At 42.5% G+C, this 18,332-nt stretch overlaps 1 protein-coding gene across 1 annotated transcript in view; it reads left to right on the top strand.

Annotated features, from left to right (window-relative positions):
* Positions 1 to 7,645, top strand: part of BRD1 (bromodomain containing 1) — a 47,294-nt gene extending 39,649 nt beyond the window's left edge. Inside the window, exons 12-13 of the mRNA XM_063446794.1 lie at positions 5,681 to 5,835; positions 6,805 to 7,645. Of these exons, the coding sequence (XP_063302864.1) occupies positions 5,681 to 5,835; positions 6,805 to 6,988 (339 nt within the window). The 3' untranslated portion in view covers positions 6,989 to 7,645. The remainder of the gene's footprint in view (positions 1 to 5,680; positions 5,836 to 6,804) is intronic.
* Positions 7,646 to 18,332: the final 10,687 nt, after the last annotated feature.

Below are 18,332 nucleotides of genomic sequence, written 5' to 3'. Positions count from 1 at the left end.
AGGAGGAGAGAGCTGACAGGAGCTGCAGGAAAGGTAAGTACAGCTCTGCCAGCTCCCCTCTCCCCCCACTGAACTACCAATGACACTGGACCACCAGGGAAGGAGCCCCCCTCCCTGCCATGTATCAAGCAGGGAGGGGGGACGAAAAAAAATATAATTAAAAAAATAAATAAAAATAATAATACAAAAAAATAATAATAATATAACAAAAATAAAAAATAATAATAATTAATAATATATTAAATGCCCACCCCCACCAACACATACACAAACACACACTGCATCACACACACTCACACTGCACTCACACACACTGCACTCACAATATACACACACTGGAAATAAATATTCAATTAATATATACGCACACACACTGCACTCATACACGCACTGCACTCATACGCACACACTGCATTCATTATATACACACACTGTAAATAAATATTCAATTAATATAATTTTTTTAGGATCTAATTTTATTTAGAAATTTACCAGTAGCTGCTGCATTTCCCACCCTAGTCTTATACTCGAGTCAATAAGTTTTCCCAGTTTTTGGGGGTAAAATTCGGGGCCTCGGCTTATATTCGGGTCGGCTTATACTCGAGTATATACGGTATCTGTTAATGTTCTAAACTAATTTTTTTCTTTTAATAACATAAGAATTAACATCTATCCTAGAGGCAATACTAGTCTGCAAAAACTGTTTTTGTTTGCATTTAGCAGAAGTGTGTGTGTTTTTTGTGGGATATTTTTGTATATGAAAAGTAAAATTCCCAATATACTCCACTAATAGAGAGCGCAAAGGGAAGAGGCCCAGTAAGAAAAAAATTATCTTAGAACCTTTTATTGAGATCTAATGTTTAAAAAATAAACCAAAAATAGCTCCGTATTAAAAGGGTAGAACTGATTGAGTCTGTGGGATAGAGGAGAAAGGTGGAATTAGACCGATAAATTTGCAGCTATGTAAATGGTATCCACCTCTGGGCAGGTAAGTTTCTCAATGGGGCAAAACAAAACCCCTCTGATATTCAACCTAATAATAGTCTGAGCCAGCGCCTCAATAGGTAATTCTACAGGCAAGTATAACGCTCTGATAAGACTCTACCATCTAAGAAAAAAGACTCCACTTCCAAACAATTTTTTTATTTTTTTTTAAAGATTAAAGGACCACTCTAGGCACCCAGACCACTTCAGCTTAATGAAGTGGTCTGGGTGCCAGGTCCAGCTAGGGTTAACTAATTTTTTTATAAACATAGCAGTTTCAGAGAAACTGCTATGTTTATCAATTAGTTAAGCCTTCCCCTATTTCCTCTAGTGGCTGTCTCACTGACAGCCGCTAGAGGCGCTTGCGTGATTCTCACTGTGAAAATCACAGTGAGAGCACGCAAGCGTCCATAGGAAAGCATTGTAAATGCTTTCCTATGCGACCTGCTGAATGCGCGCAGCTCTTGCCGCGCGTGCGCATTCAGCCGACGGGGAGGAACGGAGGCGGAGAGGAGGAGGAGAGCTCCCCGCCCAGCGCTGGAAAAAGGTAAGTTTTACCCCTTTTCCCCTTTCCAGAGCCGGGCGGGAGGGGGTCCCTGAGGGTGGGGGCACCCTCAGGGCACTCTAGTGCCAGGAAAACGAGTATGCTTTCCTGGCACTAGAGTGGTCCTTTAAAGTAAAAAGGGAACAATTCCCTAAATATCCTAAGGGAGGGCTATGGGTAAACACAGAATATAAATATCTTAGACTGTGTCCCCCAGTCCAGCACACAGACTAATAGCCAGACATACGGAGATCCAAAAAATAAAAAAACAAAGTAGTTGCTGTCCCTGTTTACCTCGGCACCTCCAAAGGTAGTGCCTACCTGATTATTTGGATCTGCATATGTCTGGCTATTAGTCTGGCATTTAAGGGTCTCACCCCCTTTTAGGGAGCACAGTTTAGGTGACTGTCCTCCAAATAGGAGGTGAGATTCTGTGATACCACCCCCTAGTTTAGGTAGGATAGGCAATCACTGCATCTCCTTTCTTGCTACTGTCATTTATTGTTATACGGTATCTCACAAAAGTGAGTACACCCCTCACATTTTTGTAAATATTTTATATCTTTTCATGTGACGACACTGAAAAAATTACATTCTGTTACAATGTAAAGTAGTAAGTGTAAAGCCTGTATAACAGTGTAATTTTGCCTAAACACAGTCATTATGGCCTAAACCGTTGGCAACAAAAGTGAGTACACCCCTAAGTGGAAATGTCCAAATTGGGCCCAATTACCATTTTTCCTCCCCGGTGTCATGTGACTCGTACAAGGTCTCGGGTGTGAATGGGAAGCAGGTGTGTTAAATTTAGTGTTATCGCACTTGCACTTTCTCATACTGGTTGTAACGGATCGCCTGGCACCCCGACTGGGTACCTCCGTTAAAGGATGCTCCTAGCGTTTCCTGAGGACTCCAAGCACTCTGGCAGACACCACAATCACCGAATCTGAGAAGCATATAAATCCTCTCAAGCCTCTGAATGCTGTAGACAGTTGAATAGGAACCATACGAATAGGTTTGCACTCCTAGCAGTCAAACTGGAACAGCATGCAATATATCCTCTCCCAATAATGAGACGACACTTCACTTTGAGGGTTAAACAGGAACTGAGGTGCTGGCACACCCAGCCTGGTTTTTATTACAGTTGTTGCAAATACAGGTCCGCCCACAGGGAGGGATAAAACAACCAATCACATCACAGTTACATCCCACATATTCCCTCTCCTTATCCTGAGAGGAAACTCAATTACACATACAGTTAAAACATACTTTCTACCCAACTTTCATAACTCTAAAACCATACATCACATTCACATAAAAATCACATATTCACAATCAATCCATTCAGGGGAACACCATATTAAAGAAATGGCATGAATCAGACCAGGGGTTCAAAAGTTAGTAAAATATCTTTTGGGCCCTGGCTGGCACATGGCTATCTGGCTCAGACTGGTTTTACAGAGCCCTCTCTCCTGGAGACAATGGAGAAGTAATCCAATTACCTCCCAGGACAGAGACCAGACTCCATTATGCACACGGGGACACAAAGACAGTAAAACACTTTAAAATACATAAAGTCACCTTTTACACATCACAGACATTTCACATATCCCCAGATAGCTGGGATCTGAGCGCACAAAACTACTGAATAGCGCTCAGATCCTATTCACACAGTTCAATTGCCATGGAGCTAAAGTCTTTCCCATAGTCTTTCATTATATGAATGGGCTCCATGGCATAGCTATCTGGGGTATCGCCTCTCACACAGGGCAAGTACCGAATGACCCCACTGTATTTAAAGGGCCAGATTGAGTGACATGCACTCTGTTAGGGCCGAATATGTTTTTTTTTTTTAAAGGGCCCAATCTCCCAGGGCCATAGTCCAAAGGCAGCAGGCGGGCAACCAGGCTTCTCCAGTTCATAGTGGCGAGGTTGGTTTCGCCACACTTGTCACTTGAAGTTGTCACAACATGGCGCCTCATGGCAAAGAACTGAGTATCTGAAAAAAAGAATGGTTGCTCTACATAAAGATGGCATAGGCTGTAAGAAGATTGCCAAGACCCTGAAACTGAGCTGCAGCACGGTGAGCAAGACCATACAGCTGTTTCACAGGACAGGCCTCGCCATGGTTGACCAAAGAAGTTGAGTGCACGTGCTCTGCGTCATATCCAGAGGTTGTCTTTGGAAAATAGACGTATGAGTGCTGCCAGCATTGCTGCAGAGGTTGAAGGGGTGGGAGGGTCAGCTCAGAACATTGCCGCACACTGCATCAAATTGGTATGCATGGCTGTCAGCCTAGAAGGAAACCTCTTCCAAAGATGATGCACAAGAAAGCCTGCAAACAGTTTGCTAAAGACAAGCAGACTGAGGACATGGATTACTGGAACCATGTCCTGTGGTCTGATGAGACCACGATAAACTTATTTGGTTGAGATGGTGTCAAGCGTGTGTGGCGGCAACCAGGTGAGGAGTACAAAGACAAGTGTGTCTTGCCTACAGTCAAGCATGGTGGTGGGAGTGTCATAGTCTGGGCCTGCATGAGTGCTGTTGTCACTTGGGAGCTATAGTTCATTGAGTGGAATCATGGATGCCAACATGTACTGTGACATACTAAAGCAGAGCATGATCCCCTCCCTTCGGAGACTAGGCCGCAGGGCAGTGTTCCAACATAACAACCCCAAACATACCTTTTAGACGTCCACTGCCTTGCTAAATAAGCTGAAGGTAAAGGTGATGGACTGGCCAAGCATGTCTCCAGACCTAAACCCTACTGAGCATCTGTGGGGCCTCCTCAAAGGAAGGTGGGGGAGGGAAAGGCCTCTGTGATGTCATCATGGAGGAGTGGAAGAGGATTCCAGTGGCAACCTGTGTAGCTCTGGTGAACTCCATGCCCATGAGGGTTAAGGCAGTGCTGGAAAATAATGGTGGCCACACAAAATATTGACACTCTGGACCCAATTTGGACATTTCCACTTTGTTGCCAACGGTTTAGACATTAATGTCTGTGAGTTGTTATTTTGAGGAGCAGCAAATTTACACTGTTATACAGGCTATACATTTACTACTTTACATTGTAGCAGAGTGTAATTTCTTCAGTGTTGTCACATGAAAAGATATAATAAAATATTTACAAAAATGTTGAGGTGTGTACTCACTTTTGTGAGGTACTGTAGGGATGGTTAGTAGCGTGGCTTGTACTTTCTAGGAGTGGGAGGCAGTTATGGGGGTGTTTAAAGAGACATTAACCCACATAAATGCCTCAGACTCCTAGAAAGTTCAAGCAATGTTTTACAATACAGGATTTAATAACACTGCATTCAGACCACATGATCCCATTGCAGTGTCATTAAATCCTGTAATGTAAAACATTGCAGAATTAGAGAAATGGCAATATTTACATTGCAGCACTAAGACAGCCTCTAGTAGCAGTCTACCAGACAGCCACTAGAGGCACTTCCAGGAGTTTACCGGACTTTAGTTCACCTAACTGACACTGAATGTCCTGACTCTGCATGAGGACATCCAGCGTCTGAAATTCCCGCAGGAAAGCATTCAAGCAACTCTTTCCTATGGGGAAGGCCCAATGTGCTTGCAAGAAAAAAATTGTATAAAAACAAACCTCCTACTGTAACCTGATCTACACCTTTTACCTAAACTTCACCTTTATGACTTAATATACACATTGCTGTTATTAAATTTGAAAAATCCTGTTGCGTATCTTTCTGCAAAGGCCAATAAAATCACTTGGCATGATGTAATAAATAAATTTAAATAACAAAATCACAATGCATTTGATGCATCCTGTGACTTTTTTAAATGCAAACCCAGTTTTGTCTAGTGCTCACAATGTCTCCCTCTAGTGGAAGCTGCTTCATGTGTTCTCCTATAAATATATACTTACTTTACCTCTTCAACTCTACGAACCACTGACTCCTGAATGTATGTCAGCTTACAAAGTTTGTTGCGCTTAACTCTCTTCCCTACTATAAAAACAAGCATGATGGGGATTTCTAGAACATAACCTTTATAGTTAGTTGTACTTTACATACCTTTTCACTATACCAAACCATTTATATTTAGTGTGCATTTACCGGTAATAACTTGATTCACATTTCTTGCTTATGTGACTAGTAATATTAATTTCCTTTATCTTAGATAATTGACCCCAAGATGCCCCGTGTTGGTTGTCATCACAATGGTGTTGCTATCCCAGTGCCCCCACTGGATGTTTTGAAAACTGGAGAACAAATGCAGACAAGGGCTGAAGAAAAGTTATTTTTGGTTTTATTTTTTGATAATAAGCGAAGCTGGTAAGAGCAGTTACATATAATGCAACCTTTCAGTTTTGCCACTTCTTAATTTAAGTATACTTAGTGCTTTGATGAGATCTCTTTTTGCAGTATGTTCTTCTGTGTAAAGGGATTTCCCCAAATTGTGTTTGCCCTCCATATTTTTCAGACTTCTGTCTGTGAGAATTAGCGTGAGCTGCTAAAACAGGTGCCAACGGTTCGTAGCTGGTCCTTTTTTTAGTTAGTATGATTGCTTGGATATTGGTGCTCGGCTCACAGATGCATCCTAAAATTCTGATGGTTGGCAAACACTAGACAGATTAAACTTATAGGACTCTTAAAGCTAAAACAGGCCACAAGAGAACACGGAGAACAGGCAACACCAACTCAAATTGCTTACTCTTTGGGTCCCTGCTCAGATCTCAAACAAAGTCCTTGCTCATTCTGCCTAGACCTCCCTACACCTTATTGACTAGGCGTAACTAGGCTGAAACGATCATCTGGAGTTGCTGTATCTTTCGTGCAGAGATAGTTGGCCTACATTTTGCATCTAGACTTCCCTTTTGTATGGGATATGTCTGATATGTAAATGGTTTAGGTTATTTCTGTAATTACACAAGATGAGCTAAAACCAGCTTGACATAAGTGGGGACCAACTGAACTGCATCCTTTAGTTCATTTGCTCTCCTTATGACACTTATGTATTAATGATGATGGATCAAGTTAGAGCAATGTGCTGGGTGTGGAGGGGGCAAGCTATGCAGAAAAAAATATAAATTAAAATTCTATTTCCTTCTCATTGCAATTTGATTTGATGAAATTAATATGAACAAGATGCCCTCTTTCTGTACTGACAAGCACAACAGCTGTAGGCAGGCACCTTATTCCTGCTAAATGTAACTTTGACTTTTTCATGAACTCTAAAAACTTTTAGTTAAGATTCTGATATATTTTATTATGTTATACTAATAAATATATATATTTTCTTAGGCAGTGGCTCCCAAAGTCAAAGATGGTTCCCCTTGGAATTGACGAAACCATCGATAAATTGAAGATGATGGAAGGAAGAAATTCAAGCATTCGAAAAGCTGTACGGGTTGCTTATGACAGAGCTGTGAACCATTTAAGCAGGGTTCAAGGCGAATCAGTTAGTGACTTTAGCGATATCGATTGACTGCTAAAAGGACACAACGAGCCTCACAAACTGTTTATCTAAGCTTTACTTCTAACCTCTTCCTCTGAAAGAATGTATTGAAGATCTGATTCCCAGTGACGGAATGGGTGAAGATGTTTTGTTATGGAGCATGCACCTTGCTGCCGTTCTCATGATTTTATCCATTTCCTGTAGTTCAGAGGAGCTTCCACTAAAGTTGTTAAATGTCTTGTTTATAGTGTTCATAATCTGTATATAACTGTATATTGGGGGAAAATTAACTTATTCAGACTTTTGAGGTAGTTCTTAAATTCCCTAGGCTTTTGCCTTTTTTCTTTTTGAAGTTTTTTGGTTTTTTTTTTATTTTTTTTATTTGATCTAAATGTAGATTTTGTTTTAAAATGTAAAACAAAGGGTTGAATCTTAGCACCACTTTACACAAAGAAAATTGTTTTTTTTTGTAAAACTGCTAAATTGGAAAGAATAGCTATGTTTAAAATATATTTAATACATACTGCTACCTAGCGTGTCCATTCTCATATTTTGACTACTGTATTTAATGGAATATTTTAAAAGATGCAATGACCATGCAGAAGAGTACAATGGGCTTATAAAATATGCATTTATTTTATTACAACGTCTGAAGAATGCACTGGCATTAAAGTATTATATATAGTATATTATGTATCATGACTCCTTTAAAAATCCTCCCAGCAAAAAGTATATTTTTATTTTTCATGTAGGACACTAAACCTTTTTTATTTAGAAAACATTTTTGTTTTTCTGCAGAACTCTAAATATAATTCTTGAAAGTATTTCCAAAACAATTTGAATTTGGTAGATTGCAAAATTAACATTACCTTCAAGTTTTTCTGCTGAAGCAGATTTTTTTTCAATACATATATATATAGAGAAGTATATAGATATACATTTTTTTTTTAATTTATTTTTTACATTATGGAGAAGTCTTATTCAGCACATGGTTCTCTCTATAAATCCACTACTCCCTTAGATTTTTTTTTTTAAATACATAAATATATAAATTTAATTATATGTGCCTGTTTGTTGTTGAAACTTGCTTTGAAGAAATTAATTTAGAATTTTTTTTATTAACGTGTATTTTATTACAGGTGAATACATATGACAACTGGCTTTGGGATAAGTATGCATCAAAATCTGTTGAGAAATATAAAAAAAAAATTTCTGTAGGTTTACTTTTTTTTTTCTGTAAAAGAAAAGGTTTTATGTAACCTGTTAAAATTTAGAAAAAGCTTGGTAGCAATAGAACCTTTTGGATACACTTTGTATGGTACACGTGTTGTATATAGAACTATTACTTTTATTTTTTTGAAACCTAAAGCATTATATTAGTGTGTGTATGTATGTATGTATGTATGTATGTGTGTGTGTGTGTGTGTGTGTGTGTGTGTGTGTGTTTCAGGAGCTACATTTTTATATTAAAATAAAAAAAGTCAAGATTTTGATGTACTGAAGCATTCTGGTGCCATACTCTTTTTAGGTGTAATCTAAAGGTTTATAGGTGAACAAACCAAAAGAAGTGATAATGACCAACATTGACCACTTTACCTCTGTATATATTATTGCTAACAGAAAAAATAAAAGCAGGTGCGCCCTTTCAATTATTCAACAAAGTGTTTTTTAGTTTCCACTCTTCCGAGAAGGCATGCAAGATGTTTTTCAAAATGAAATGTGCTTAAACAAATTGAAAAAAAATCATGTGTTTATTTTATATTTTAAACTATTGAACAATGTTGCTGTGTTATATGAAAGGATTCCCAATCGTGGTAAAGATTGTTTGTATAGACTAGTCTGCGGCTACACCGGCACATGACGCTGCCCAAAAGGGAACTTTATATGCTGTATTTTAAACAGTTTGCAGAGTTTATACCCAGGTTGGACAAACGCATTTAGACTTTTTGGCAACTTCCAAATCAGAGATTCACAAAATGAACTCTTTCGACATTATAGGTTCCTTAGAACTGTACAATAAGTTTGCTGCAAAGCTTAATTTGATGCAAATCAAGGGTTAAATATTTGAAATTCACATGGTAAAAAGAGCTACTAACTTTACCTCATGCAAACAAGTATTTTATATTGTGCACATTCTCTCACTATCCATATCCATCCCACTCGCATTACAGAAGACATTGCTTCCACCAACCACAATTTAGCTTTCATTTCCAACCAACAAAATGCATATTAAAGGATCACTATAGGGCCAGGAACACAAACATGTATTCCTGACCCTATAGGGTTAAAACCACCATCTGGTCCCCTCATGCCTCCCTAAAAATAGCAAAATCTTACTTGTATTCAAGTCTGTAGCTGCTACCTCTGTCCCGGTTTCCTTTAGACCTGCCTGCTGACATCAGCAAACGTGGTAGCCTGATCCAATCACAACACTTCCCCATAGGATTGGCTGAGACTGACAAAGAGGCAGATCAAGGGCAGAGCCAGCACTATTTAAACACAGCACTGGTCAATCAGCATCTCTTCATAGAGATGAACTGAATCATTCAATCTCTATGAGGAAAGTTCATGGTCTGCATGCAGAGGGAGGAGATACTGAATGTTTGGATGCATTTTCGGCAACTGTGACCCAGGAAGGATCTCTTACAGCCATCTGGGGAGTAGCCAGTGAAGTTGTAAACACTGTTTTTTCTCTGAAAAGCCAGTGTTTACAGCAAAAAGCCTGAAGGTAATGATTCACCAGAACAAATTCAATAAGCTGTAGTTGTTCTGGTGACTATAGTGTCCCTTTAATATGTGTGTTTCAAAACAGTTTTTTTGTGATGGGGGATAATTTTTATCTGTTGGGGCTCATCGTGCAAGGGGGTGCCATGTCCCTACATCAGTTGTGCCCTCTCTGATTATGATTGCTGTTCTCTTGTGATTTGGTTGGCTGAATTAGTCTGATCACCTTGCGAGTTGCACAGACCGCTCCGATTCCTTGGCAAAGCGAAAAGCTGATATTGCTGTATTTTTCAGTAGAGCCTGTACAGGTTCTCCCTTGGTCCACAATGCTTAGCTATTTAGAAATGATCTCATCTTCTCAGTTGGATCATACCATCAAACACTGACGAGATAGACTGCACCCCGAGACTGATTATGTGACCAGCTCCCATCACTTACCAGTTGTTTTAGTTTATTTTCTACAATCAGCAGTTCTTTGCATTAGCTTGTCACATTAGCTTGTCTACCTTCTGTATATCCTGAGCTAGGGGTGTTTTGGAGAAATTGTTCCATTCAGCTCGGGGAATTCTGAGAAACTACATGAAGCAGACATCCAACTAGCAATCATGCAGTAGAAAACAAGATGCAGATTCCATGTTGAAACTGCAATAAGTAATATAGCTTGTATTCATTCTTGCTGGTGTGAATCAATTAGAGCATAATCCTGTGCCTCTCAAAATACATTGTAACTTTATATTAATGTGAAACCGTTCCGATTTTATACACAAACTCTTAGTGACTACCCTCAAGCTTATCATTCTACTACTGTCTTCCTCTTTAAGACTGTTTTTTTTTTTTTTTTTTTCTTCATTACTGATCAATTTCACTTTAAAACATAAGACAAAATAAGGGCTAATTTGTATTATGTATTGTTTCTACAGGGAGTGCAGAATTATTAGGCAAGTTGTATTTTTGAGGATTACTTTTATTATTGAACAACAACCATGTTCTCAATGAACCCAAAAAACTCATTAATATCAAAGCTGAATATTTTTGGAAGTAGTTTTTAGTTTGTTTTTAGTTATAGCTATTTTAGGGGGATATCTGTGTGTGCAGGTGACTATTACTGTGCATAATTATTAGGCAACTTAACAAAAAACAAATATATACCCATTTCAATTATTTATTGTGTGTGGCTTGTGCTTGCTCTGCACCTGATCTGCCTCCTTGACAAGCTCAGTCAATCTAATGTGAAAGCATTGTGCTTAGTTCAGAACACAATGTCTGATGCCAGCCAAGCAGGCAGAGCCAGCAGCAGCAGACTGAAGTAAAGGTAAGATTTTGCTATATTTAGGGGGGGGGGGGGGGGAGGGGAGGGGGGGGGAGAGAGAGAGAGAGATGCATGTTTGTTCCTGACCCAACATTGTTCCCTGAAGGTTGTGTTGGAAAAACCATTCATGCTAGTGTGTTTTTAATATTGTTTTAGGTTGATATATATTCTTTGGGGTGGGCCTCTCTAATACATGGGGAAATTAAATACCTGTTGGCACCTAAATATCCGTGACTGTTTCCCTTTTCCATGCTTCAATTTTTATAGGCATAACTGAAAATACACTGCTCAAAAAAATAAAGGGAACACAAAAATAACACATCTTAGATCTGAATGAATTAAATATTCTTCTGAAACATAGTTGAATGTGCTGACAACAAAATCACACACAAATTAAAAAATGGAAATCAAATTTTTCAACCCATGAAGGTCTGGATTTGGAGTCACACTCAAAATTAAAGTGGAAAAACACACTACAGGCTGATCCAACTTTGATGTAATGTCCTTAACCCCTTAAGGACCAAACTTCTGGAATAAAAGGGTATCATGACATGTCACACATGTCATGTGTCCGTAAGGGGTTAAAGCAAGTCAAAATGAGGCTCAGTAGTGTGTGTGGGGCCTCCATGTGCCTGTATGACCTTCCTACAATGCATGTGCATGCTCCTGATGAGGTGGTGAAAGGTCTTCTGAGGGATTTCCTCCCAGACCTGGACTAAAGCATCTGCCACCTCCTGGACAGTCTGTGGAGCAACGTTGGTGGATGGAGCGAGACATGGTGTCCCAGATGTGCTCAATTGAGTGTACATAGGCTTTGCAAAATTTGGTAGAACAAAGGCATTTTACAGGCTTAATAATGCATTGTGTAGGCTGTTTAGTCATCTGGGCCATTCTTATATCTAACTCCACGTGTAATGGCGCTTTCCGTATGGGTAGCCTTATATGTAGTTAAATAAACATGCTAGTAAGGAAATTAAGTATACATTAACTGCGTGAGATCCGTTTTAGCTTCGGATAAAACCCAAAAAACTATAACCATAAAACTGCCAAAAGGGAGGCTTAAGTATGATTAAAAGTTATGCATCTTATACGCGGGTGCGAAGTATGAAATGATCTGTAAGTGCAGGATTTGCTTAAATACGCGGCTAAATATTCAGGTCTGTATACGTGAGGCGGGCTCTTCTTGAGCCAGATGCATACGCTCTAAGATATATTGCAAGCATGTTAACATACGTTATATATTACATCTGTCTGGCTAGCAAGTTAACAGTAATAACGGCATTAAACGGTTGCCCTAGGGGGCTCTGAAATGCGAGTAGCAAGGTCATCTTTCGAATTAAGCAAATATTACCTAACTAAAAAATATAGATATATTACAATGCATAGCGGCCTGGTAACGTAATCTCAGATATTAAGGCTTCCTGATCTATCAGATTGCAGAGGCCTGGTGCTAACAGGTCATGCAGTTTTATGCTATCTAGTTGTACTGTAACATATATCTTGCTGTTTTCAGTACCGTGCAGTTATAGTAAGAGTGTAGTATTGACATCTTTAACTCTCATAGCCAGAGCTGGACTGTTCTCAATGTCCGTTCGCTGGGGGCTGTCCATTGCTCAACTGCCCTGTAGTCCTTAGGCCGCTGGGCCTCCGTCTGTCCACCCTGCAACGACCCCAGTCCGTCTCCAGGACCCTCCGTAGCTTTGTGGGCACTCGGGAGCAGGGGCGATCCATTCGACTCCCACACCTAGAGTCCACGGGCCCCTCTCTCCCTGCACCTCTCCATCGCCACCCAGTGCCCTAGACTCAGAGGCGCGCACCGCCCTCAGTCTCACCCGGTGCCGGCCACTTGCTTGGAGCCAGCGCGGACCCCCCCAGCCACCGGTCCGCCGGAGGGGGCTGTGCAGGCCCGCCCCACCGGGCTCACAGCATCAGGGACATGGCCCTCTGGGGACCCCTCATATCCACAGGCCAGGGCGCCCACACCTCCAGCGGGCCGTCCGTCCCCGCAGGGAATCCATCAAGTGCCCAGCTGGGCCCAAGTCCATTTGGGTGGTCTCCCATGTCTTCTCCACCTTCCTTCCTCCGACTCAGCAGTAGTACCTTTATGAAATGTTTGCGAGTGTTGCGGCAATCACCGTGTGCGCCCGAGACTCAGTGCGCCTGATCGGGGTGTTTCTGGTGTTTCAGCCTCCCCGCGGCGACTTCTAATGTTGCTGGCTGGCTGATTTTCGGGCAGCCTGTGCTCGTGCAGGCGGTCGGTATCTGGGCCGCGCGGGGGACTCCCGTTGCGGCCAGTACTTCCGCCTGAAGGCCAGGATATCCCCCACCGGCCGAGGGGGGGACAGGGCCGTGCCCCGGGCCGAGGTTTTTCCCCCGTCTGGATGTCCACAGCGGGACCGCTTTGTTGTGCTGCCTGCCATGGGGGCAGGGTTTCCAGCTCTCTGTGTAGGCCGTGCTCGGCCTTCTCTGCTTGCCTGGTTTACGGTGAGTGTCAGGTATCAGAGGTAAGCTGGTGCCTTCTCCGGTACATTTCTAATGTGGCATTATGTTTTTAAGCAGTCTGCGGCGATATTTTTCGCTTTTTTATCGGCATGGAGCTGGAGTTCATGAGAATAGCGTCTGGTCGGCCCGGCCCCGCCCCCGGACGGGCCTTTGGCTGACACACTCCAGCCACATGAGGTCTAGCATTGTCTTGCATTAGGAGGAACCCAGGGCCAACCGCACCAGCATATTGTCTCACAAGGGGTCTGAGGATCTCATCTCTAGTGATGTACCGAACTGTTCGCTGGCGAATAGTTCCTGGCGAACATAGCGTGTTCGCGTTCGCCACGGCGGGCGAACATATGCGCGGTTCGATCCGCCCCCTATTCGTCATCATTGAGTAAACTTTGACCCTGTGCCTCACGGTCAGCAGACACATTCCAGCAAATTAGCAGCAGACCCTCCCTTCCAGACCCTCCCACCTCCTGTACAGCATCCATTTTAGATTCATTCTGAAGCTGCATTCTTAGATAGAGGAGGGAAAGTGTAGCTGCTGCTCATTTGATAGGGAATTGGATAGCTAGGCTAGGGTATTCAGTGTCCACTACAGTCCTGAAGGACTCATCTGATCTCTGCTGTAAGGACAGCACCCCAAAAAGCCCTTTTTCAGTCTGCTTTTTTTTTTGTCTAATGTAATTGCAGTTGCCTGCCTGCCAGCTTCTGTGTCAGGCTCACAGTGGATACTGTGCCCACTTGCCCACTTGTGTCAGGCCTTCAGCGTGTACTCTGCCAACCTCTGCCAGTTCACTTTGCCACTCATATCTGGTGTCACAATAGCGTGCCTTTAAAAAGAAAAAACATTTTCACTGTAAGCTAATAGCAGTCAGTGTCCTTCAAGCGGGTGTCAGGCCTTCAGCGTGTACTCTGTCAACCTCTGCCAGTCCACTTTGCCACTCATATCTGGTGTCACAATAGCGTGCCTTTAAAAAGAAAAAACATTTTCACTGTAAGCTAATAGCAGTCAGTGTCCTTCAAGCGGGTGTGTCAGGCCTTCAGCGTGTACTCTGCCAACCTCTGCCAGTGTACTTTGCCACTCATATCTGGTGTCACAATAGCGTGCCTTTAAAAAGAAAAAACGTTTTTCACTGTAAGCTAATAGCAGTCAGTGTCCTTCAAGCAGGTGTCAGGCCTTCAGCGTGTACTCTGCCAACCTCTGCCAGTGTACTTTGCCACTCATATCTGGTGTCACAATAGCGTGCCTTTAAAAAGAAAAAACGTTTTTCACTGTAAGCTAATAGCAGTCAGTGTCCTTCAAGCGGGTGTGTCAGGCCTTCAGCGTGTACTCTGCCAACCTCTGCCAGTCCACTTTGCCACTCATATCTGGTGTCACAATAGCGTGCCTTTAAAAAGAAAAAACATTTTCACTGTAAGCTAATAGCAGTCAGTGTCCTTCAAGCGGGTGTGTCAGGCCTTCAGCGTGTACTCTGCCAACCTCTGCCAGTGCATATTGAGAACGACTCGACCGACAGGTAGCAGACTACCTCGCCTTAACTGCAGATATCGACACTCTGAGGAGCGATGAACCCCTTGACTACTGGGTGTGCAGGCTTGACCTGTGGCCTGAGCTATCCCAATTTGCGATAGAACTTCTGGCCTGCCCCGCTTCAAGTGTCCTGTCAGAAAGGACCTTCAGTGCAGCAGGAGGTATTGTCACTGAGAAGAGAAGTCGCCTAGGTCAAAAACGTCTACATTACCTCACCTTTATTAAGATGAATGAGGGATGGATCCCGAAGGGACTGACAGTGGGCGATACATTCGACTAAAAAAGGCCTGATGAGATGAGCTGCCTTGGGCTAAAAATGGTCCACACGCTGCTGTATTTTACCTCTGAATGCCGGTTGACTTGCGTGACTTATCCGCCACCAACTAGGGTTTAAGCCGCAATGTTTTAGGGCACTTTCTGCCTGGGAAACAAACATCAATTTTCCTGGCTAAAGCAGCGGCTGCAACAATACCTAATTTTTCAGGCATGTGTACATGCCTAATTTTTCAGGCCTCTGGTGCTGCACTGTGGCTTCAAAAACCAAACCAAAAAAAGGCACATAACAGGGATTAAACTGATAGGAATAGTACTTGTGGCTAAACCAACTTCGCCACTGTGAACTGGAGAAGCCTGGTTGCTAGCCTCCTGCCCTGCGACTATGGCCCCTGGACATATTGCACTGTAAATACTATATTTGGGCATGTAATAGTTTATATTACTGCTACTGGGTCTTTAAGGGCCATCCGTGGACCTATTGGGACTTTTTGGGATACTGTACCTTTAAGACTTTGGAGCATATTACAGTAATACTGCCTTTAATCCTTTAATATCATGTATGTATTTATGTGTTCAGTTAACCTGGGTTATATGTATGCAGCATTCATCTGATTGTTCGGTAGAATCCCTCCATTCATTGTAGTGAGTGAAACTACCGAACAACCAGACCACTCAGGAATAAGTGTGCCTCCAATTACCGTTTGCAACAATGTTGCGAACGGGTAATTGGCACTCAGTGTAATGTATTCTTTGTCCTCTGGTTGGCCGCCATTCGGGAAACGAACACGTGGCGGCGGCCATCTTAAACTCCCGAACAGCGGTGTTTTGCCGTCGAGTGTCTGGAACTAAAATCGGACACTCGACTAGGCAAACACCGCTGAGACCTCCATACTTCCAGAGGTTCGTATGGGAACTACCGAACGGCCCGCCGTTCTGTAGAAAGAACCCCACGAGCTAGGGGATTCATTCGAATCCCCCTTAGGCTCCATAAACCAGGCAATTCGTCTGTTTTCATTCCCTTGTCTGTGACCAACCGCAGGGCCAAAATGCATGGAACTGTTTTCGGATACTTTACCCATGCGGTCGGTCAATACTTTAAAGTCCCATAACTCCCGAACCCTTTATCCGAATGGGCTGATTTTAACGTATGTTGTTCCTCCAGACTAGGGCTATCTACTCAAAACTTGGGTAGAACTATGTCCATGTTAATTGTGTTAACAGATAAGTTAGAGGGAGGAGATGTGTGGGTTGTACCTTAAACTGGATTGGTGTATTGTAAACCCCTCCCTTGCATGAGAGAATCTCATATAAGCCTGTGTGTGAATAAATCAGTGTTGTTGCTGTTTAACCCTGAAGCTGGAGTGTTGTCTCTTTCTTGGGGGGAAAAGGGACTATATGCCGACTGCCAGGAGTGTAAGCTGTTCGTATTGCTTTTCCTGTTCGGCTGCTTCCAGGGTTCGTGTGTCTGCTGTTCGAGAGTTGGTGAATCCGTGCAGTTTGGGAGTTCGGGAAATCGGTGCTTAAAGTAGCTGCTGGTATATCTAAAGGGGATTATCGCCTAAACGGATTTTCCCCTTTTATGCTGCTGTTATTCCTAGCCAGCATCTGTGATGGGAAATCAGGCAGTCATCTAAACGTTTAGATTGATCCTTAGCTTAGAACACCCTTGAAGGTGTTTAAGGTGATTAGGGCTAGTTTAGAGGATTCTTCTTAGACCTCTCTGGGTCTTTATAGCCCTTCTACCTATCCAGCATTTCTGGAAACTAGCTAAGAGAAAGGGTGGCTGTGTGTCTGTGATACAATTAACTTTATATCACCTTATTGACACTTTATCACTCCGGTCTCCATACTCTCTGCCTATTCCCATCTATTTAGAGGGAATTTCCTTGCCCCTGCCAATATTATATAATAGGTAATAGTATTACCATTATTACACAATTAGCCACTATAGGGGAATGAGTATAGTATCCCTTTGTTATTTTTAAATGATACAATAAAGACTTTTGTCCATTACTCAATTTACTTTAACAAAGGGTACCACGGTATTAGGAAGCATTACTCTGCTTTCCCTTTCTCCCTCTATTATACACCTATGCTCACTAGGATTTGTAGGTATCACTCTATTATAGTTGTCTAACCTTTTCCTATGCCAGTTTTAGATCTCCTTCTTGGGAGATTTTTTTCTTTTTTCAGTTTATTAGTATACTTTAAGGGACCCTTGGTGGTGTACGTGGCTGGGTGGAGGAAGAGACCTTCAATGACATCAGTGAGGACAAGGAACGGATATGGCTAGCTTGGTATCCAACCTTGTGCAAATGGGGAGTTTGCAGTTGTGCAAATGGACTGTTTGCGGTGCGTTAAACGGGGAGTTTGGTCTGTCACTGTGAAGCGGGCGTAACCCTTACACTACCTGATCGATACAACATCATACAGTAGGTCCCCCCCTCATTATTTTTATGGCCCCCACCCACCGCTCACGGGTGGGGGCGGGCGGGAGGACAGTAGGTCCCCCCCATTGTGATTTATGGCCCCCACCCACCGCTCAGGGGTGGGGGCTGGGGGGGAGGACAGTAGGTCCCCACCCCTTATCTTTATTTACTGAATATTCCCCTGTATAACAATGTTTGGCATTTAGTGAATATTCCCTATTCTGCTCTTTGTCAGTGTGTATCAGGGTCTCTGAGGACAGGTGTCAATCCATATCTGCCAAGTGACCCTATGTAGGAGGAACAGTCCCTATTCTGCTCTGTGTCAGTGTGTATCAGGGTCTCTGCAGACAGGTGTCAATCCATATCTGCCAAGTGAGCCTATGTAGGAGGAACAGTCCCTATTCTGCTCTGTGTCAGTGTGTATCAGGGTCCCTGAGGAGGTGTCAATCCATATCTGCCAAGTGACCCTATGTAGGGGGAACAGTCCTTATTCTGCTCTGTGTCAGTGTGTATCAGGGTCTCTGAGGGCAGGTGTCAATCCATATGTCAAGGTGTCAATATATCATATGTCAGGTGTCAATCCATATCCATTGTGATTTAGGAATATATATA

The sequence above is a fragment of the Pelobates fuscus genome, chromosome 3 (assembly GCF_036172605.1).
Source record: "Pelobates fuscus isolate aPelFus1 chromosome 3, aPelFus1.pri, whole genome shotgun sequence".
NCBI classification, from domain to species: domain Eukaryota; kingdom Metazoa; phylum Chordata; class Amphibia; order Anura; family Pelobatidae; genus Pelobates; species Pelobates fuscus.
This window is presented reverse-complemented; position numbering and strand designations above follow the sequence as displayed.